Source organism: Rhamphochromis longiceps, linkage group LG5, assembly GCF_057381845.1.
Source record: "Rhamphochromis longiceps isolate RC_006_pf linkage group LG5, R_longiceps_female_GT1.1, whole genome shotgun sequence".
Lineage (NCBI taxonomy): Eukaryota > Metazoa > Chordata > Actinopteri > Cichliformes > Cichlidae > Rhamphochromis > Rhamphochromis longiceps.
Genome location: NC_140561.1, coordinates 14,047,458 through 14,069,526, shown reverse-complemented (window position 1 = coordinate 14,069,526; position 22,069 = coordinate 14,047,458). Strand labels below are relative to the sequence as shown.

Sequence of the window (22,069 nt, the reverse complement as noted above, 5' to 3'; positions counted from 1 at the left end):
ATGGTTCCAGGATTTCACACCTGCAGGTCACCCGGCATGTGACCACTAGGTCTCCAGAAAGTCTTCTGCCTTTTTGTTTTCTGCAGCGTAAACTGTTGGCTAACGTTCATCATCACTCAGTTTGACACGCCTTATTAAATGCGTGCTCCGTCACTGAAACGACGGGACGGGCCAGTCTCTCTCTCATCATTTTTACACAGGCACCTGTAACGTACACGAAACTGAGGGAAAACGAAACTTACAGCCAGGCTGACGATTCGAAACTTCTCCGGTTCAGTCCGTCTTCTTCCGACACAACAGCTCACAAGCCACAGCGACTTTGTCACTTTAATTTTAGCTGCATTCATTTGTTCTTTCGAAGAGAAAAGCAATCACCATCATGAGCACTCTGAACCAGCAGTATGAGGAGAAAGTCCGACCCTGCATCGACCTCATTGACTCTCTCCGCTCTCTCGGTGTAGAGAAGGACCTGGCGCTGCCTGCTATCGCCGTGATTGGAGACCAAAGCTCGGGGAAGAGCTCTGTGTTGGAGGCGCTGTCCGGGGTGGCACTGCCGAGAGGCAGCGGTGAGTAAGAAAGAAGCAAATAAGGAATAATTATAAAGGTTCAAATGAAGAAATAAAGAATAATAAGGGATTCTGACGCAGCATTCACAGATTTTTTTAACCACGTCAAAAGACACACCGAGCTGATACATCATACTCCAGTGTAGACTGGGAATAATCAGGGAAATGAATAATCCTGGCTTTTAAAACGTTCACTCTGTTGTGCCTTCACTCAAGGTTCCAATATAGTTGAAACAAACTAGGTTTTGCAATACCATCATGCAATGTGTTAGAGGTGGAAATAAAGAGCCACACTACAGCAATGGCCTCATTTACATTTGGAAACATTTATAATTGCTTCTCTTCCCTATTCATACTGTTACCAAATATTAAGATGTGCTGTTGACAGAGTATCAAATAACTCTTGTGCTGTCTGACACAGACTACTGTTTTTCATAATTTCATCAGATTATCTTTAATTTTTTCCCTTTTTTCTTATTCACATTTCATTAATCTAGGCATTGTAACAAGATGCCCTCTTGAACTCAAGATGAAGAGAAAGAAAGAAGGAGAAGAATGGACTGGAAGGATAAGTTACCAGGGCCACGAGGAGGAAATAGAAGATCCTACAACTGTGGATAAAAAGATTGAAGAAGGTACAATATACAAACACATAATTACTAAATCTGGTTGACTGAGCTACCGGATCTTTAAGGTTTCACTGATCAGTCCTGCAATCATTAGTTGTATCATGTTATGTTTGTCTGTTTGTACCTTCAGCTCAAAATGAAATGGCTGGGGTCGGAGTGGGGATCAGCGATGAGCTCATCAGTCTGGAGATCGCTTCCCCTGAGGTCCCGGACCTGACCCTCATCGACCTGCCCGGCATTGCCAGGGTGGCTGTAAAAGGACAGCCAGAGAACATCGGCGATCAGGTATCATAGTTGAGGGTCCCTCTGAAAAACTTCATAGGGACTTCTTTGGTTTTCATAGCACCTTGGGCAAATAACAGGTAAATAAGGCAGATGTGGTTTGCTCCATAAGTCTCTGGACGGTGACATTTTTGTAGTTTTGTCTCTGCACACTAACTACAATGCATAGTAAGTCAAGCATTCAAGTGCAGACTTCATTCAGTTTTAATTCAAGGAGTAAATAAAAGTATTGTTTAATAATTACAATCCCTCATTTTCAACAGTTCAAAAATAACTGGACAAACTAACGTCATTTTAAATATAAGGATTATTTTAATGCAAAGGTGAAAATCTTTTGCAGTCAACGACTGCTTGAATTCTAAAAGTTTGTGTGATTTTAGGTTTAGATGGGTGTTTTCACTTTAAGAATAGGAAGTACCGTAGAAAGAACTACATGCATGGTGTGAATTTATACTTTCAGATAAAAAGACTGATCCAGAAGTTTATCACAAAACAAGAAACCATCAGCTTGGTGGTTGTTCCGTGTAATGTGGACATTGCAACCACAGAGGCTTTGAAAATGGCGCAGCAGGTGGATCCTGAAGGAGAGAGGACTTTGGGTAAAAGGACCCCTTATAGTGTTTCATAAAGCTATAAAACTTCATTCCACAATCATACTGGCTTCTTTTTTGAACATATTTGCAAATTCCAACTCAGTCTTTTAGATGTGACAGGTCTAAGTTCACTTTAAAGTTGTCTTCTCTCTCTCTTTATCTCCCTCTCTCACTCAGGTATCTTGACTAAGCCTGACCTGGTGGACAAAGGCACAGAAGAGAACGTGCTTGAAATTGTCCATAATGAAGTCATCCACCTGAATAAGGGCTACATGATTGTCAGGTGCAGGGGTCAGAAGGAGATCACAGAGAAAGTGTCTCTGACTGAAGCCCTAGAAAAAGAGGAGATGTTCTTCAAAGATCATCCCTATTTCCAGTAAGTTTTTTTGTTTTGTTTTGTTCTTTTTTTTGTTGTAGGTTTGTTTGGGTGCGAATCATCTAGTAAAGTACTGAGAACCTGTTTTATTCTTGCTCCAGCACTCTTTACAGTGAAGGCCACGCCACTGTTCCTAAACTAGCTGAAAAACTCACCCTTGAGCTGGTGAATCACATTGAGGTGATTTTTTTTTTTCTGATTTTGCGTTCTTATAACAAACGTCCTGTACAACCAAGTGATTAGCTGTAAGGTGTGTGACCCTGCCGTTTGATTTACAGAGATCTCTGCCAAGACTGGAAGAGCAGATAGAGGATAAACTTGCTCAGACTCAGGCAGAGCTGGACAGATATGGTAATGGACCTCCTTCTGATATGGCTGAGAGACTCATCTTCCTCATCGATGTGAGCTTCCTTACCACCCATAACATTTATGTGACTACGTTCATTTCCTTGCATTTCTGCTTAACAAACATCAAATACCTCTAACACGTGTGTGCTGCAGAAAGTGACCGCATTCACTCACGATGCCATCAACCTGACTTCAGGAGAGGAGCTCAACTGTGGAGAGAGCTTGAATGTTTTTTCTACTCTCAGGCGAGAGTTTGGGAAGTGGAATGCCCACCTGGACCGCTCTGGACAAAACTGTGAGTCTTTTTATTTTTACTGAGCTGGTGTATAGCAGTCCATTTTCACATCTCTGATGTATACCATTCGTGTTGCAGTTAACAGGAAAATTGAAAAAGAGGTGGAGGTATATGAAGACAAGTACCGTGGAAGAGAACTACCAGGCTTTATCAACTACAAGACCTTTGAGGTCATGGTGAAGGAGCAGATCAAACAGCTGGAAGAACCAGCTGTCAAGAAACTCAAGGACATAGCAGGTGATGTTACAGTCTAGGCAGTACATATTGGATAATTACTCACTTTTTGTCCTAGTTTTGTGATTTTCTGAGTAGATGCTACATTGAATACCCATCCAGTGAGTTTTGATGCATTTGGCTAAATTTGAGCACACAGAATGCTTTTACATACCTCTGAATTTAGCCTGCTGCTTCAGACAGATATGAGATGGTCATTAAAGAGCAGCGTGTCAAATTCGCAGTATACAGGTTCAGGCAAAAGTAGAGGCACTGCTGTGTTTTAACGGATTAGGTGGTGAACTTGAGACATTTCTATATAGAATGACTTTTGTTTCATAGCTTAATAAAACTTTGTTCCATAGATCTAATGGCTTATTTCCACGTGTTTTTACAAAATGTAGATGTTTGCCAGATTTGGAATAAGCGGTCATGTATGCCTTCAATCTGAAAAGTGATCTCCATAAAAACATTTTTCTTCACTGTTCAATGTTTTTAGTGCTGTCTATGTTTAACACTTACACTTACTACATTTTCTTGGTTTTGGCAAAGCAACTGACTTTGATATCTTGCACTTTTGCTTGTTGGACCTCTTTTTCTTTTTAATAATCCTCTCTCTAAAACTGAGGTTTGGCTGAAACTGAAACTATTGAAGTAGCCTGGATTACACAATAGATTTACCCAGAAATATGCTGCACCCATGATTAGGGATGGGTATCGAAAACCGGTTCTTGTTGAGAACCGGTTCTTGTTGAGAACCTTGCGGAGCGTCATTTACCTGGCAGGAAACACGGCGCCTAAGCAGCTTAAACGCTCAAAAGTTTGGTTAGAACTTTACGAGAACGGATGACAACAGGGCAACTTGCAATACTTGCAAAGTAGATATTTAATTTAAGGGAGGAAACACTACGAATATGCAAAAGCATTTGCTCACAAAACACACAATAACCTTAAATGAATGTCATGTTTTTAATTCCGCTCCGGACTCGTGAATCTCAGCCCAGCAGCAGCGGTAACGTTTGCACGTCCTATCCCATTAATGCGGCAGGTAAATAATCAACTAACAGTGCATATTATGTTAGCGCGATCTGCCTTATTACAAAACCTGCCATTACTGTGCATTTAGTGACCATGATGAGAGAGACAGACAGAGTCTGGCTGGCTCAGATGCTGGCAGTTCTCACTGCAGTCTACCGTTAGCGTCTCCTTTCAGGCCAGGATAGACGAATGTCACCGAGCAGTGACTAAGTTTGTGGTAAAAGGCTTGAACCCATTTGCCACAGCAGATGTCCCCGATTTTCAGTAAGTGAATGTGTTTAATTGTAGGCAGGGACATTACTGGATATTCTTGTGTAATTGCTACAGAATAATTTATGTTATACTTTGTTATTGCTACAGAAGAATATTTATTTTATTATTTTAGATTTACAATTGTGACACCCCATGCTACTCCTAAATTTCTATCTTGTTCAAAGAGAAGATATAAAACAAAGTTCTAAGCTATTCGACCTTAGTGATCTCCTTTTTTTTTAAAAAAGAATCAATAAGAGAATCGATAAAGAATCGAATCGTTAAACAGAATCGAAAATGGAATCGGAATTGTGAAAATCTTATCAATACCCATCCCTATCTATGATGCAATCACTTCAAGTTCAGTGGTTTTATTGTTTATATCTGTTTTCTCTAGATGCTATTAAAAGGGTGTTCCTACAGCTGGCCCAGAGAAGCTTCACTGGATTTCCTAACCTAATAAAAACAGCCAAGGTAGCAATCGTCTGAGTTTGCCTCTGTTTTACTGTTTAATCGTTATCAGCATTATGTCAAAGTATCATTTTTGTCATTTTAAGAAATGTTCAGACTGACTGAAAGTCTTTTTCCAGGCAAAGATCGAAGCCATTAAGCAGGATAAAGAGGCCACTGCTGAATCAATGCTAAGAACTCAGTTCAAGATGGAGCTGCTGGTGTACTCCCAGGACAGGACATACAGCAACAGCTTGAGTGAAAGCAAGCAAGAAGATGATGAGGAGGAGGAACACAATCACAGAGGCAAGCTGCGGACACCTGTGTACACCAAGGATAACCATGCTACACTTCAGGAACTGATGCTACACCTTAAATCATATTACAAAGTAAGTTTACTTTATGTTTAGTGGAAAAATATATGGACAAAATCAGTGAGTGTTTACACAGAGGCTATTTTTGGAATTATTCATAACTGTCTTTTCTACTTCCTCTTTCAGATTGCTGGGCAGCGTCTGGCTGATCAAATCCCACTGGTGATCCGCTACCACATGCTGCAAGAGGCTGCCATCCAGCTGCAGAGGGAGATGCTGCAGATGCTTCAAGACAAGGAAAAGTTGGAGTTCTTGCTGAAGGAGGATTCTGACATTGGCACCAAGAGGGCTGCTCTGCAGAATCGCGTCACACGCCTCATGAAGGCCCGTGCATACCTGGTCGAGTTCTAGATGTGAATGCTCTGCAGTCAGTGGTGCCAGGTGATGGGAGACCGTTTATATGTACACATGTAGTGTAACATGTAGCACTCCATCCTAAATTATGTCTTTTAGGGCTTAAGGGCTCTGTAAACTCTCTGGTTTACTAGTGTGAGTAAATTCTACTAAAGTGCTTTTTGTTCTTGTTTAAATGATTTTGACATCACATCACATAACTTTGTTTAAATAAAGAGGTTTTTTTTCTAACTTGACCTTTCTGATTATATTTTAAGTGTCAGATACTTAATGACGCGTTCTAATTTCTGAGAATTCTATTCATTAAAAAACCATAACAAATCAAACTGAACTGCTTCGGTTTGGCTGAGATGTTGAATTCATCAGTTTTAACTCAAAACCTGAGTAAATAACTGGGGTGGCTGTGACTCAGGAGGCAGAGCAGGTAAGTTGCTTAAAAGTGCTTTGATTGTTCAGTAGAAAAACGAGATAAGAACCAGTCCATTACCTTTACACTTTGTAACTACTTAAATTACTTTAGCTCCCTCTTGTGGTTTCCCACAGTAAATTAAAAACAGCAAAACAAATAGTTATATTATAATTTTCGGATTATAATATTATTATTATTTAAGTTGAAGTAATCAGTTCTGTTTTACATAAATATACATCAACAATGTTAATATGAATCTAAAATTTGGTGAATAAATTAAACAAAGCAGCTGTGGACAAGTCAGCTTTATTCAAAATACATTTTAAAAAAGTATCAGAGACAACAAAATCAATTAAAATCAAGTTGTTTTAAATTCAGGATCTCCACATATTCACTCTCCGTTCTCTGCAGGGCTCTCCTGACTGTTGTCGTCATTGTCTGATTTCTCATCGTCTAGAAAACAGAAAGTTGATCAGCGAGGTGAGGTGACACCAAATGTGCTAAGATGCACACTTTAACAGCTACTTAAAACAAAAAGCACTCACTCTCAAGGGTCTGCTGAAGCTCCTGTATGGTACTGAGCAGCACATGGAACTGCTTCTTCCGCAACTCCAACTGAGTGGAACAAAAGCAAGATTTTAACAAGTAGGAATTTTTACTGCTAACTAAAAAAATATTCAAAGTTAAAACTAAAGCGTTTAAGAGATATTTTGGTTTTACCTTGGCATCCACATTCTCCTTAATGTGAGACAGCTGTTGGAGTTCTTTATCAAGCGCCTCAAGCTGCCTGCAAAGAACAAAGTAAAACTGAGCTCATAGCCAGATCATCACAAAAGCTGAAAGCACATACAGTTGTGGTCAAACGTTTGGAAAGAACATAATATCATGGCTCTCGAGTTTCCCGTTATTTCTACAACTCTGATTTTTCTCTGATAGAGTAATTGGATCAGATACTTCTTTGTCACAAAAAACATTCATGAAGTTTGGTTCTTTTATAACTATATTATGGGTTAACAGAAAAAAGTGATCACGTCTGCTGGGTCAAAAATATACATACAGCAGTGCTAATATTTGGTTACATGTCCCTTAGCTATTTTCACTGCAATTGGACGCTTTTGGTAGCCATCCACAAACTTCTGGTTGAATCTTTGACCGCTCCTCTTGACAGAATTGGTGCAGTTCAGTTACATTTAATGGCTTTCTGACATTGTTTCTTCAGCATTGTCCACATGTTTTCAATGGGGTTTAAGTCAGGACTTTGGGAAGGCCATTCTAAAACCCTTGTTCTAGCCTGATTTAGCCATTCCTTTTACCACTTGTGATGTGTGTTTGGGGTCATTGTCCTGGAACACTCAACTGCGCCCAAGACCCAAACTTTGGGCTGATGATTTTAGGTTATGTTGAAGAATTTCAAGGTAATCTTCCTTCTTCATTATCCCATTTACTCTCTGTAAAGCACCAGTTCCATTGGCAACAAAACAGCCCCACAGCATAATACTACCACCACCATGCTTGATGGTAGGCATGGTGTTCTTGGGGTTAAAGGCCTCACCTTTTCTCCTCCAAACATATTGCTGGGCATTTTTGTGGCCAAAAAGCTTGATTTTTGTTTCGTCTGACCACAGAACTTTCCTCCAGAAGGTCTTATCTTTGTCCATCAGCAGCAAACTTCAGTTGAGCCTTAAGGTGCCGCTTTTGGAGCAAGGGCTTCCTTCTTGCACGGGAGCCTCTCAGTCCATGGAGATGCAAAACATGTTTGACTGTGGACAATGACACCTGTGTTCCAGAAGCTTCTAATTCTTGGCAGATATGCTTTTTGGTGATTCTCGGTTGACTCTTCCTCCTCCTGACCAATTTTCTCTCAGCAGCAGATGGTAGCTTGTGTTTTCTTCCTGATCGTGGCAGTGACAAAACAGTGCCATGCACTTTACACTTACAAACAACTGTTTGCACTGTTGCTCTTGAGACCTGCAGCTGCTTTGAAATGGCCCCAAGTGACTTTCCTGACTTGTTCAAGTCAATAATTCTCTTTTTCCAGATCCATGCTGAGCGCCCTTGACTTCCCCATTGTACCATTTGTGGGCGTTTGTATCCAATGAGCCCTCTTTAACTGGCCTCAGAGAAGTCCCCAGCTGTCGTCACTCATAATCACTCACAAGAAGTTAAGAGGTCATGCTATGAAGCTCCTTTCACTGACAACATTCTAAGTCACCAAAATTGCTAATTCATGTTGCTGTATGTATATTTTTGACCCAGCAGACGTGATCACTTTTTTCTGTTAACCCATAATATAGTCATAAGAGAACCAAACTTCATGAATGTTTTTTGTGACAAAGAAGTATCTGTTCCAATCACTCTGTAGGAGAAAAATCAGAGTTGTAGAATTAACGGGAAACTTAAGAGAGCCATGATATTATGTTCTTTCCAAGTGTATGTCAACTTTTGACCACAACTGTAAATTCGATGCATTTAATTTAATGCAAAGATCTGACTAACCAGAAGGCAAGGACTGACTTACTTTAGTGTTTCATGTCGGTCTGGGTGCTGCTGGATAACCTTAGCTAGAGCATCATACTCTGGAAAAAGTATGGAAAGAGAGAAGTTGGACAAGTTACATCTTATATACATAATGTACTGGTGAGCGAAACAGAGTTTTGTGAAGTAATAGAAGAATTTTAAGGTAATTTTATATTGTAATGGGAGTCAATGAAGTTCCTTCATCACTGGGGTAAAGTGGTCAAATTTCCACACACCAATTAAGACAGTAGCCGCTGCATTTTGAATCATCTAAAGACATCCTGATGATTGCAATAATCTGACAAACTTGACATGAACACATGGATCAAACACATAAGTCATTTTGAGATAAGAATTTTCTAACCTTTGATATATTTTTAAGTAATAGAAAGAAGTTCTAGTAACCTCACTCATGTGGTTATCAAAACTGAAACCACCAAGATGATGCCAAGGTCCCTGATTTGCTCACTCTGTTTCAGAGAAACTATTTTTATGTCCCAGACTTTTGGGACCAACAAAAAGTGTTTTGGTTTGGGCTCTGTTCCGTTCTAAAAAGCTTTGAGACATCCAGCAGTTAATATCATCAACATAGCTCATTAGTTTTTTGCGAACAGACGTTAGATCGTCAGAGGAAAGTGATAAGTACAAACGTGTATCATCCGCATAACAATTGTAGGCTTTATTATGGTTCTTTAAGACAGCACCAAGTGGGAGCATGTAAAAGTTAAATAGTAATGGACCAAGGATAGACTCTTGAGGAACCTCTGATCTAAAACTGCTAACTGAAACATTAAACTTCTACCCTTTAGATATGATGAGAGCCAATCAAGAGCTTGACCTGTTAAACCAACTTTGTCCTGAAGCCTATGAATTAGAATCTCATGGTCAACTGTGTTCAAAGCAGCAGTGAGATCAAGAAAAACTAAAACTTTCAGGGAATCATTATTGATCCTCGAGTCATTGATGACTTTAGTAAGAGCTGTTGCTGTGCCATGACTGGTTCTCAACCTTGATTAGTACTTATAAAAACTATGATTTGAAAGGTATTTATTCAGTTGTTTGTAAACCTTTTCTTCCAAATGCTTTGCTGAAGAATGAAAGATTACAATTAAGGCTAGAATTATTAATGATCAATGGAGCCAGGTTTTTTTTTCTCTCGAGTAGCAGTGTGATTACAGCACATTTAAGGGAAACGGTGAAACACACATTTAAATAGTTTGGTGGGGATAGGGTCAAGTAAATAGGTGTAAGGCTTTAACTGATGTCAAGATCTTTAGAATTTACAGGTGAGAATTGACAACAGCTGGAGGTATAGCTTGTAGAAGGGGTACATAACAAAACGTGAGTCTTTTGTCAATAGGACAGCTGACTGAATAGCTTTCTTACCTTGGCGATTCTTTCGTATCCTCTTTGCCCTCTGAATTTCTTTTTTGCATTCTGCTATCTTCTCATGTGCAGATGTAATGTTTTGTTCTGTAGTATGGGGACAAATTAACGAGTTGGAAAAGCAGGTAATACAAAATGTGACTTGTAAACAGTTGCGAAGATAAATGGACAGTCTCACAAAACCCAGTCCTACCAATGTTGGAGTAGATTTTCTCATAATTCTCCATTTCCCGAAGATTCATGTCGTAAACCATCAACGTCTTCCCCATGGAAAATTCACACTGAGCCAGAATGCCCAGCATCCTCTGATACTGTGTGAATCTGAACAGAATTACAGCACTTTTTATGACTCAGACCAAATTCTTCTAGGCGATTTTAGAGAAATGCGTGGCAACCGAGTTGGGTATGTAGAGCTCGCTTACCCTTCCTCCGGGGTCCCGGGAGAGTTGCACCATTTCGTGAAACTCTTCAGGAGCAAATTGATTCGGCGGTCATCTCCGGCTCCATCACCGTCAATGAGAAGGCGTTTCCGAATAACTTCATCTGGAATACGGGCGAAATAACAGCCATTCAGGTACAGCAGGTAAAGCGAATACACCGGCTAACAAGGCTACTTGATGTTAGCTGTATCCAAAATAACCCACGTCTCCATGCACAACTGGTTCGTTTTTGACGGGTATGGGTATGTGCCTGGGTATAGTAGTATTTCTAAAGGTTTAGATAATTGTTACTACTCATAGGTGGTATGACTAGCTAATATAAATGAAGAGAACGGTTACTTACCATCTGTAACAGCCCCCATGTTTGTGCTGCGGCTTTGCAAAACTTTATTGAGCAGCAGGAAGTGGACAGTCTCCTGCTCTTCTTCTGGGGTTTAGTCCTCGGTTGGCAAGCTAGTTTGAAAAATTACTTCCACCAACCGGACTGGAGTGGGCAAAAATAGGTGCCATTGGATATTTTATGAGACAAGTGAAACCTTTAGTTGGAAAAAAAATGCAGAGCGTTTTCTTTTTGATAAAACTTTATATGATGAGTTTTTTTTTTTAACTTTAGGAAGAGCAGAACAACACGGAAGTATATTGTTAAAACCATGTTTTGGTGATGACATGATGACTGATGACATTTATAGAGTGTCTTAATTTGTGTCATGAACCATCGCACTAAACTGATTTTTTTTTTTCTTCAAACAGACGTATAACTTTCTTATATGTTTTGGAATAAATTCTGCAAAGTGCTATAAGTGTGATCTATTTTTCTTTTCTTTTTTTTCAACATTATGTTTATTAAAGTTTTACATATATACATATATAAAGTACATACACAAACAAATTTACACAATAAACGAAACACAAGGTACATTCAATGAAAGCACTTGAGTCCATGAGACCTCTGACAGATTTTAAAGAATAACTTTCAGATTGCAGCATATGGTTGTAGTCCTGTACAGGAAATAGCTAGGCTGTCCCTGTCTCACACAGTAAACCAGATAGATCTTTATTCCCAATATACTGGATGTAGCGCCCCCAAATTTTCTGGAAAATTTCTTGTTTATCTTTTAGAGTATATGTAATTTTCTCTAATGGTAAACATAAAGACAATTCTTTGAACCAATGTGAAATACTTGGTTTGCCAAGACTCCTCCACGTTAGAGCTATCACTCTCTTTGCTTGTAGTATTCCCATGTTTATGAAGATTTTTTCAAAATGATTTATGTTACACCCTACAGGATATAATCCCAGTAGGAAAAGTTTGGGATCCATCACAAGTTTAATTGACAAAATCTCCTTTATCATTGCTCTAACCTCTTCCCAAAACTCCTTTATTTTTGGACATGACCATAAACAGTGGAGCAATGTGATCTATTTTTCTTAATTAGCTTGCATATAATACTGTGCGAAACTCCTAAACCACCCCTCATTTATTTATATTGTGCTGGAGAAATGAGAAGTAGCTACAGTTGTTTATTGAAATGTGTGCAAACATCCATGGAAATATATTATATAAGGCAAACACTGAGTTTTACAACGCCAATTCCAATTTTACAATTGCAGTTGGCTTGTCTGTCAGTGTATGATTGCCTTTATTCTTCAAGATAGCCTGAACTCTCTAAGGTAAGGTTTCCTCTGAATTTCTTTGAGCAGTCTTCAGGAATAGTTCTCCAGGTTTCTTCAGAGCTCTTCTTTGGATGTTGGCTTCCTTTCTTTCTGTTCTCTGTCCAAATGATATCACACTGTGTCAATAATGTTGAGGTATGGACTCTGGGGAGGCCAGTGTATGACATGGTGTTTCATTTTGTGTTTTTCTATCCAGGTATACTTTTACTGCACTGAAAGTGTGTTTGGGATCAATGTCATGCCGGAGAAAAAAAAGTTGTTTGTCAATCAGACCCTTTCCATATGGTGGTGCATGGTGAATCAAAATTTGACAGTACTTTTATGTATTCATATTTCCCTCGGTTTTAACAAGATTCTTGACACCACAGGCTGAAATGCAGCCCCAAACCATAACATTCTCCAATGTGTTTTACTGATGGCTGTAGGCACTCGCTGTTTTAACTCTCTCCTGGCCTCCTCCATACATAGTGATGATTTGAACCAAAATTTCAACTTTGGGTTCATGACTCCATAATATCTGTGCCACTACTTTTTCAATTCAGTTCTTGTGTAATTTGGCATATATCGTCTTGTGTCAGGTCTTTGCATTTTTTCCTATTTCTGCAGAATATGTCTCTTATCTAGTTCTCTCTACTTTTTTAAGGACACTGCACGTTTTGACACCCTGCAGCCATGTTCAAATTCCCAGGGACTCTTATTTGGGCAGGTAGTTTGAAGCATTCGCTGATATGAAAACTGCAAATAGAATCATCAATCAAACCTTGTAATAAAAAAGTCCTTTAAGAGTGTTCTGACTTTGCACCGAAACTAGGTTTTAACCCCCCCCACCATTGCTTCTGTTATAGATTTTAGTTCAGGATTCTTTCATTCCCATATAATAGTTATCTCTGTTTTTGCCCGCAATTATTAGTTAATCGATTTAAATCGTTTAAATCGAATTAAACATATGTTTGGTGAACGTGTTGTAGTATTTTTTTATTTATTAATTTTTTTAAATTGCACATGTTAATTGTAATGATTTCCCCTATCACATATCTCCCAGGCTTCATGCAATTGTAAATACTGCATTTAACAGGGGAATAAAATAAAAATAATAAAGAAATAAATTTAAATAAATAAATAAATAAAATCTCCTGGTGAAGAAGTTCGGCGGTGCCATGCAGTCATTGGTCAGTTCGCGCTTGCGTCGTGGCGCGGTGACGTTTTTCTCTGTCCCAGAATGCAGTCTGGTAAACAGACATGGAAGCACCAGGTGAAGACCTCCACAGAGGCTGAGCACTAAACTCGCTCTTTTCCACCGTCTTCTGTCTCCTTCACCCTGTGCATCCAGTTGATATATATCAGCCAGGTGTCAGACTTACGTCTACAGGATCCAGAGCCTTGGTAAGAGTGAAGTTGTTGTCGATATGTGACCGCGGCTAATGACTTCTGCTGGGCTGTCAGGCTGCTGTCAGCTTCCTCGCTGGCGCTAGTCATGGCTGGCTAACGTTAGCCAGCTAGCAGGCTAACGTTAGCCATCAGTGTTGTTTAGTAACGTTTGTACCAGTCACAGACCCACACTAGATTGAGCTTAATGTCATGACACAACGGCTTATAGACATTTGGTCTGTTTTCAAATACCGTATTTCCGGTGAAGGTTAATGTTGTCTTTTTTTATTCAAAAAAATAACTACGATAGTGTAATTAGTGTCGAGTAGAAGTGGCAGCATTTCTAGCCAATACGAATTCTGGTTCCTGTGTTCTCTCTTATCTATGTGTCAGAGTTGCACCTGTCTGCCAATGACAACAACTGTTTTTCTAAAGAAGTGACATAATGCTATGTTCTTCCACTCATGGCCTTTAACATACTCATTTCATAAAGTCAAAACCACAACCGAACTAAGGCTAAGCTACGGGTACTGGTATGTTTATATTCCGTAAGAATGTTATTAACATTGTTCTTAACCGGTATAGGCCTTTTCAGTGAATCTATATAAAGGTGGAAATCCAGCATAACCAGTTCCCCAATCCAATCATTGTGATAATTGGATCATATCTTTTCTGTCTGAATCTCATTTTATTTCTCATGTTTTTATGTAGCTTTTGTTATTTAGCCACCCAGTTGAGAAAGATAAAACAACAAAAAAGAATAAATAAATTAAGCAGATAACACAACAGATGACATCGGCTGCTGCCACCGTAAACATAATCTTACATGCTGGTCAGAAGTCAGTGTTACTGATGTTCAGATGATATATTAGTGTATTCTAGGCAATTTTTCTGATATAATGACAAACATGCCCGTATTAATACTGTGACACCGTAGAGGCCAACGGCTATAATGGTGGCACTAGCTCTTTGCCACTTTATCAGTGTTGGCATTTATGACAAAGATGTGAGAATTGTCTGTTAGTATTGTTTGACAGCACATGCATACAGAATCAAATATAATACTAATATTTTAGTTCTGCTGAAACTTTTCCCTTCTGCATTGTCACAAGTCAGAATTTTTGTTGCTGTCGAAAGGTTAAATAGCATGTTCCACAGACACCCATATGCAAGCGTTTACATAATACTCTGTAATTGTTTCCCACTCTAACTTATTGAAAGTTAACAGGAAAGTATTGACTTCTAGATGTCTATACATATAGATAGATAGTCTATATGTATTACATGTTGTCGAATGTGAGAATAGCGCAGATAGTACTGTGGTGAATTTTCACTGAGTGACTGTGTCCTCAATCTTCCAGCCAGGCAGCTTGTTCACCTAAACCACACTAACTATTAACAATTAATAATCTTCTGCTGTGAGCTAGCTGTGAGAAGAGAAAACACTGGACAGTCTCCTGACCTGACTCTCTGAACATTTTCCAGACTTGATGTGTGAAAATAGTTTTGGACTGCCACTTTTGCAGCAGTAAGATTCTTATTTTTCTTTCTGCTTTTGCTAAAAGTTGTTGTGTATATTAGCAATACACTTTTTTAACGTGTAGCACCAGTAAATCCTGGAATTCAGGTCGCCGGCAGTGAATTTATTTTGATTTCATGCTCATTATAACAGATTTTTGACATTAGATAACTTAAACTTAAGATGTGTGGTTTAGTTTTGACGGTATTTAGGTTGTAAGTTTTAAAGGGTTGCAAAGCAACATTTGACTAACAAATGTAAAGTTGGTGGTACCATATGGTACAGTACACCACTGAATAAACAGCAATATGCCTTAAATGTATGAAGACAACAAAAATATAAAAATGTCTGCATGTCTTTAAAATGGATTCCTGTAGATGTATGTGTTTCTTTATGTTGACTAAGTTGATGGATGGTAAATGAACTGGTTCTTGTATAGCACTTTTCTACTCATCTGAGGACTCAAAGCGCTTTACACAACTTGTGCATTCACCCATTCGCTATAAAGCACATTTTTCTAAGTGCTTTATAGCTAACATTCACACATTCATACTCCGATGGATGCATCAGAGTGCAATTTGGGGTTAGTATCTTGCCCAGTGATATTTGGCATGCAGACTAGGGGAAGCCAGGAATCGAACCACCAACCTTCCAATCAGTAGATGACCTGCTCTACCACCTGAGCTACAGCCACCCCATTGATCAGTAAGGGGACAGGAATGAAAGTGTTTTTTTACACATAATTCAAAAATTCCACCTACTAACTATAGAAAGGAAAAGGTGTGGTATAGTTACATCTTCCCTCAATGCATGTCTGTGTATGTCTCCAGATTTCCTATCCAGTGTGTGTGTGCCAGCCAGGAATCACCCAAACTGATGTGGATCATCTGATTGAGTTTAAAGATAAATTCCTTGTTTCTTGTTTTGCCAAGGTAAGATCTTGCTGCTGTTCATTTCAAAACTGTATTGACATGTGGTGGGTTTTTTATGTTTCCTCATAGCTGCAGAATAATCATACCTAGTCATGTAGTACTTCCATTACAACGGCCCAACACCGAATACAGTTTCTATTGTAAAGTATTCAGTATCAAGGAAGTGTTCAATTACAGCATCAGTGAGTTGCATCTGAGGATATGCTTTATACTACTTGTTGTATTGGGCTTTAAGATTAGGTTTTTCTTTTTACTATATGTGTATGAATTGTTTGAATTTAAAAAAAAGGCCAACAGTGCAGCTGCCCCTCAGTAAGTATCAAGGAAATTACAGAAATTGTGTAATTTCAAGACTTCTATGTTGGACTACCTAATGTTACACAGGTCTTCGTTACTACAGCATCTGTTCTCTGTATGTTGCTTAAAAGATCCAACATCAGCTGGCTGATCCAGCGTCCGCTAATCTGCTTTGTTCTGTTCTTTGAACTCACAATAGATTTTGATTAGACTCACTGGATTAAATCATCTGAGATGATTACACGCTTCTGCTGTGTTTGACCAAGTGGCAAATTTTGGGCTAGAAAATGAATCCAACATGGATGTGCTAGATAAATAAATGGCCATTTGAGACTGGCCCCAAAAGCAAGTCAATCTTTACAGGCTGTTATGTTAAAATGTCCAAGTAAATGACGGTAAGACATCTTTATAGCCTGGTACAAATAAACAGTTTATGCCTCATAGACAGGTAAGCCTCTTTCATAATGCATGGTCACTTTGATTGGCAGGTGTGTGGTGCAGCCTAATCTAGACGTTTGTGGTTCAGTTTTGGTGAGTGAAATTCTAGTGTTTTATTAGTCTTTTACTTAGTAGTAATAAGCAGATATCTCTGTCTGTGTGCTCCATCTGTACAGCAGGGCTGTTCCTCGTAATACCAGTAAAAATCTTCATATGACAAAAAAAAAAAAAGGTGTCAAAACATCAGCAATATAGCAACACCATGCATTTGCATCCTCCAGCGTGCACTATAACAAAGAAAGGCCAGGCCTATCTGAGAGTGAGAACTGTATATCCGTCTCTGATGGTGATTTTAGTCCAGATAGTTACAATCTATATGTCAGGAAAAGCAAACAGTGGATGAGGATTACTGATGTAGCTATGTTGTAGCTGGTACAAGGTCTCTTGGTGACAATATTGGTCAGGCTCTTGATGCTTTACAAGGTTAAGTTAATTGAGTTATTGTTAAATGAAGGTATTAAGCAGTTATTTTATGATTTAAATTTTCTTTTGGCTAGCTTTGGTTTACATTTGGACTAGAGTGCTACTGTTGCTGGCACCTTGTTTCAACATATTAGCACTTCAATTAGGCAGTCTGTCATCAGTGACAGTAACTCATTAAAAAAGGGTGGAAAGTACTCTTTGTTTCATTTAAAAAACAACAATAATAATAATAATGGCACTGTGTGCAAACGGCAGTAATTAAAAAGAAAAAAGTATTCAGTATTTTCTTTACAATGTCATAAATATTATCTCAGATTTCCTGGAAGTATTCTGAAATAATACTGAGTCCAGCTAGCATTAGCTGATAACTTATCACTTTACCCTTTCATTCACCTATGGGAGTTTCTGTCTCTAAAAACAATAATGACATCATGATTGCTTGTTCCATCTTTATATACAGTCTTACAGTCTGGACATGGGTATTGATTCTGAAAACGAAGATAAACTCAACAAAAGCTTGATGCGACTTGAGGACCAGTGGGAGTGTTCAATTTTTCACCTTACTAGAGCAAAATCTTCTGTGAGAGGGCAATCTGGAATTAACTAAGAGTATTTACTTAAAGGTGATTTCATAAAAACGGCAAGAACATGAGGAGGGGGTCAAACTGATATTGTTTTTTGTTTTTAAATGTGCTTACAGAGCAAAGTAAAGCATAAGGTAGCCAAGTAGAGTAGAAATGTCTGCTGTGAATCACGGTGTAAAACTGAAAGGGACAGGAAAAAAAAATCTTAAAGAACATAAAACTAGGGAAGACCAGCTGGGCTGGACTAGGCTCCAGTTGAAGAGTTGGCTCTCTACCAAAATATCAATCACCATATACTGGAGTGTATAGAAAGGGGAATCTCTTCTTCCAAGCCACAGGAAAGATGCAGCAGTTGTGACCTCTTTCAGGTACAGTAAGCTTGACGTTCTTGTGTGTGTCAGAGGCATGTTGTCACTACCTTTGTGATGTTATTGCTTTTACTCAGCTACTAACATATGGTGCTAATAAGTTACATATGCAAATTATTTCCTCTCCAGTGAAGCAGTAGTTCTCTAAAATTAAGGAGTGAGGGTACGTGAAAGGATGACGGTAATCACACAGTCCTCCTCCTCTTGAAATGCTCTTGTTATGATCAGTGCACTAATTGTTAACTGGTTCCTCCCACAAGAATGTCACAGCTATGCTGGGCAGAGTTCCTGAAACTACACTATTGCAATCATTTTGCTTTGACCTTACAGATATGATGCTATGGCAATAAAGGCAACAGATGTTTTGAAGAAATGAAAAATCTGAGGGCATGTCAAATAACTATATCCAGTTAAAACATTAAACCAACTGGCATCAAGGTTGTTAAATTGACATTATTGTAGTTTCAGTGTTAAAAAATGCTCTTCATCACAGTGTTTGAGCACACACACAGCCAGCACATTCAGGATGATGTTTTTAATTTGCATTTAAATGCATGATGGTAAAATTGGACTTTCAAACAGATTTTTGAGATCACAATTTACTAATACTGTTTTTTTTTCCTTCCTTTGTTTGCTCATTTTGTCTTTTCTTTTATTTATTACCATTTTGTGCTAAAAGCAAAGAGAAGTTTTAAATGTACTTGAACTATTTAAGCTCTTCATCACACCGTGTGATCACCTGATTTATTTGACGCAGCAGAAACCAATCAACATTTGGTAGGTGATAGCAGTCAGGAAGACTGACACCAGTTGATACTGATGTTCATCTGATAATATCAGTGCATTCCTACACTAAACTCTGTACTCGAGAGGGCCAAGGCTTTTTGGAGTACTTGCCAAATTGGAGTAAGAATTTCAGGTAGAGGGGTAAAATGGGTACACAGAGTCCAACACTGCATGATTAATATTAAACATTAAACACCACAACAGATGAGATGTGCCATTTATAAGTAATTTCAGTCAGTGTGTTACACCGTCTTTATAAGACATCTGTACTTTTCTAGGTTTTGTTTCTGGCAAGAATGTAAAAGGATCCCAGTTCTAGTTTTGTTTCTTTTTTCTCTCTCCTTGTTCAGCTTTACTTAGGCGAGCACATGCTGTCTGGGTAGAATGAGAAATGTTTCATTTTGAAAGTGAAAGTAAACTTGGTAGATTATAACAGACTTTGTAAATCTGAAATGCTTAGAAATTAAAAGGTTTGTGCATGTCATTCAAAAATCTCTGAAGTCTTGCATTAATACATCTTAGACACGTGTTTAATAGTAACATGACCCTGTTTTTATTTTAAATGGAATCTAATGTAACTGACCGTAATCCTTTTATACAAAGTCAATATCTCTAAATGTATTTCTCTCATATTTTTCAAAATATTGGGAAGCTAATGCATACATTCTAAACATAAAGTCATTATAATATAGTATTTCACTCATAAGTCACCAGTAGAAAGTCTATATATTGATATCAGCTTTATGGCTCATACATTTAAGATGTTAAAGCTCACATTTTCTTAGTATGGGAAGAAAACAAAGAATCAATAATAAATTATAAATATGTTATGGTCAGTCATCTTCTAATGTCACACCCACAATTACTAAAAAAGTATTTAGTATATCTTACAACTGTTTATATGGAGTCAAATCTCAAAAGCGATCCTTATTAACTAATAACTTGTGCATTAAATTAGTATTATTACTGTTGTTGTTCATTTATAATCAATCACAAATTTGCCTCAAAGCACTGTATTTGATCGTTATTCTTAAGTATAGTTTACAATTATTAAATGTAATTTACATTTCTAAATGATACCTAGCGAGTAAGCCACAGCCAAGGGAACCAGCAACCTTCAGCTGAATCGCCAGCCGGCCTATTTATTCGACGTTAAACAGTATGTTGTGTAAGCTTTGTACTTGTAACGTCAAGTTACCACACAGGGCGATTTTTTTTTTCTGAGAGGCGGGTTTGCTGAAAACAACACGCGTATGCCCGTGTCAATCAGTATAAAAGTCCTCCTATCCCGAGCTCTACCAGCGCTGACTCTCGTGTTGTTACATTGTAGCGGAAAGAATGTCGGAAAGGGCCGAGGATGACGTCAGGGGGGAGCAGCGCCGAGCGGCCAGGCAGCAGCTGAAGCAGCAGCAGATCCAGCGGGGAGAAGGCTCCACAGCAATGGCGACTGTTGCAGAGCGGAGATCGTTGCCTAGTCCAGAAATAATGCTGGGACAGCCTTGGAGCAGCTGGGTCGACGCCGCCAAACTCCACGGCAACGACGGTGAGTTCCCCAGCGTGCCGTATGTTTGCGAGGAAGCGAGGTAGAGCGCGACAGTTGCCAGTCCTGTCTTTTTTTTTTTTTTTTTTTTTTTTTTTTTTTTTTTTTTGGCCGAGTGCATGCAGTTTTCGGTTGAATATGAAGAAACGCTATTGGTAGCAACAGCACGGGCAGGGAAGCAAGTGCAACTATTCATTTGTGTGTTTCGGATCGCCTCATTTTTTAGGTGCTGAATCGGAGGAAAGTTTTAAAGACTTCGGGAAAAATCGAGAAGCCATGCGTTTGTGCAGAGAAGGTGAGTGTTTTTTTTCCTCTCTAGGGCCAAAGGTGTATTTTGGTTATGGGGGTTAACACGCATACATACATTCACTCACGCTAACATGGATTCAAACACTTTACTCGTGTCGTTCTGCAAAACTTATAGTAAAACAAGCGCACCCGGATATAATCAGTCAGACGTGTCGGTAATTCATGTGGTGACATTTGCACATGAACCTAAAATAACTTAACGATTAGCAACTTGGACTTGCTGACTAAAGTGATAATGCGTATTTCATTGGATGGTGTGTTTAAAGGGCTTTGTTTCGCATCCATATTTCTCCCATTTTGCAAAACTTCCATGTTTCACATCTCTCCCCTTACCTTAAGACATTGATGTTTGTTGCTAAGAGAAATGCAAGTATAAAGAAGTTAAAAAGTTACTTCATAGGCATAGCTCTGATTTTTCAAAACAAAAGCCAGCATAATAATGTTAAACTACTGCTGTTAAAAGAGCAAGTTGGACTTTTTGTAAAATATATTTAAGTTAAAATGTTAAGTTGTGTTTTTGCTTACTTCAGTTTAACAACCAACATATGATGTTAACCAATGGTAATAGTTTTACTGTTTATTAAGAAAAATACTTAAAAATATTTATTTATTATTTATTGGCCTTTTAAACCACCAACCAGTATGCATGAGCTATTCATGTATAAACATATAAAACCCTGAACAGGATAAAAACAATCAACCAGGCTACACTGATCTTGATATGACTGTTGTTCTGCTAGTAGGTGTGGTTCCAGGGTTAAAACATAGTAGGTTTAACTAATAAACTCTTAAAGGACAATTGTAAAATCATGTCAGAGGGTATCATCTTAAACAGCAGCTAAAACTCAATGTACAACACACACATTGCCTGGCTTCTGAGCTAGAGAGAGGTGTTTCAAAGCAGTTTGTACTGCAGTTTTATTTTTGGAAACACCTCGATTAGCTTCAGCTGATTGGGCCTGCTGGCAGGCCTTGATTTAGAATGAATTTCATCACAAAGGTAAATTGTTATAAAAGTAAAATTGCATTTTGTTTACTTAAGACTAATGTGATGCTTAAGTTTCTAAGCTGGAATATAACACGCCAGACCTCAAGATTGAAATAAGGATGAGTCTGCTGGCGAAATGAAGTGAGGACTAACCTGTTCATTTGAGGCACAAGTAAATCAAGTGATGAATCAACTTTGTCACTGTGGTGATTGTAAGCTTAGCTTGTTCTATGAAAGGCGTTATGCCGAGCTAATGATGTA

At 38.5% G+C, this 22,069-nt stretch overlaps 3 protein-coding genes across 4 annotated transcripts in view; 2 read left to right on the top strand and 1 right to left on the bottom strand.

The window, feature by feature from the left end:
- The first annotated feature begins 342 nt into the window (after window positions 1-342).
- LOC146669416 (interferon-induced GTP-binding protein Mx-like) lies at window positions 343-6,003 on the top strand. The gene is made up of 12 exons (XM_085405986.1): window positions 343-566; window positions 1,064-1,201; window positions 1,326-1,480; window positions 1,938-2,076; window positions 2,248-2,446; window positions 2,548-2,626; window positions 2,725-2,847; window positions 2,948-3,089; window positions 3,168-3,326; window positions 4,990-5,066; window positions 5,183-5,431; window positions 5,543-6,003. Exons 1-12 carry the CDS (start codon window positions 380-382, stop codon window positions 5,765-5,767), a joined length of 1,872 nt encoding a protein of 623 aa, XP_085262112.1. The 5' UTR covers window positions 343-379; the 3' UTR covers window positions 5,768-6,003.
- A 466-nt stretch (window positions 6,004-6,469) lies between these two features.
- Window positions 6,470-10,991, bottom strand: thoc7 (THO complex 7). The gene is made up of 8 exons (XM_085407872.1): window positions 10,866-10,991; window positions 10,505-10,625; window positions 10,276-10,403; window positions 10,083-10,169; window positions 8,698-8,755; window positions 6,900-6,966; window positions 6,725-6,794; window positions 6,470-6,632 (listed from the first exon to the last, which is right to left on the bottom strand). The coding sequence occupies exons 1-8, from the start codon at window positions 10,882-10,884 to the stop codon at window positions 6,571-6,573; spliced, it is 612 nt and encodes a 203-aa protein (XP_085263998.1). The 5' UTR covers window positions 10,885-10,991; the 3' UTR covers window positions 6,470-6,570.
- A 2,439-nt stretch (window positions 10,992-13,430) lies between these two features.
- Window positions 13,431-22,069, top strand: part of atxn7 (ataxin 7) — a 29,429-nt gene continuing 20,790 nt past the window's right edge. The window contains exons 1-5 of one of the 2 annotated variants that reach the window (XM_085405984.1): window positions 13,431-13,579; window positions 15,914-16,015; window positions 16,801-16,843; window positions 20,302-20,514; window positions 20,738-20,806. In XM_085405984.1, the coding sequence (XP_085262110.1) occupies window positions 20,310-20,514; window positions 20,738-20,806 (274 nt within the window). In that variant the 5' untranslated portion in view covers window positions 13,431-13,579; window positions 15,914-16,015; window positions 16,801-16,843; window positions 20,302-20,309. The remainder of the gene's footprint in view (window positions 13,580-15,913; window positions 16,016-16,800; window positions 16,844-20,301; window positions 20,515-20,737; window positions 20,807-22,069) is intronic. The other variant, XM_085405982.1, reaches the window with a different exon arrangement.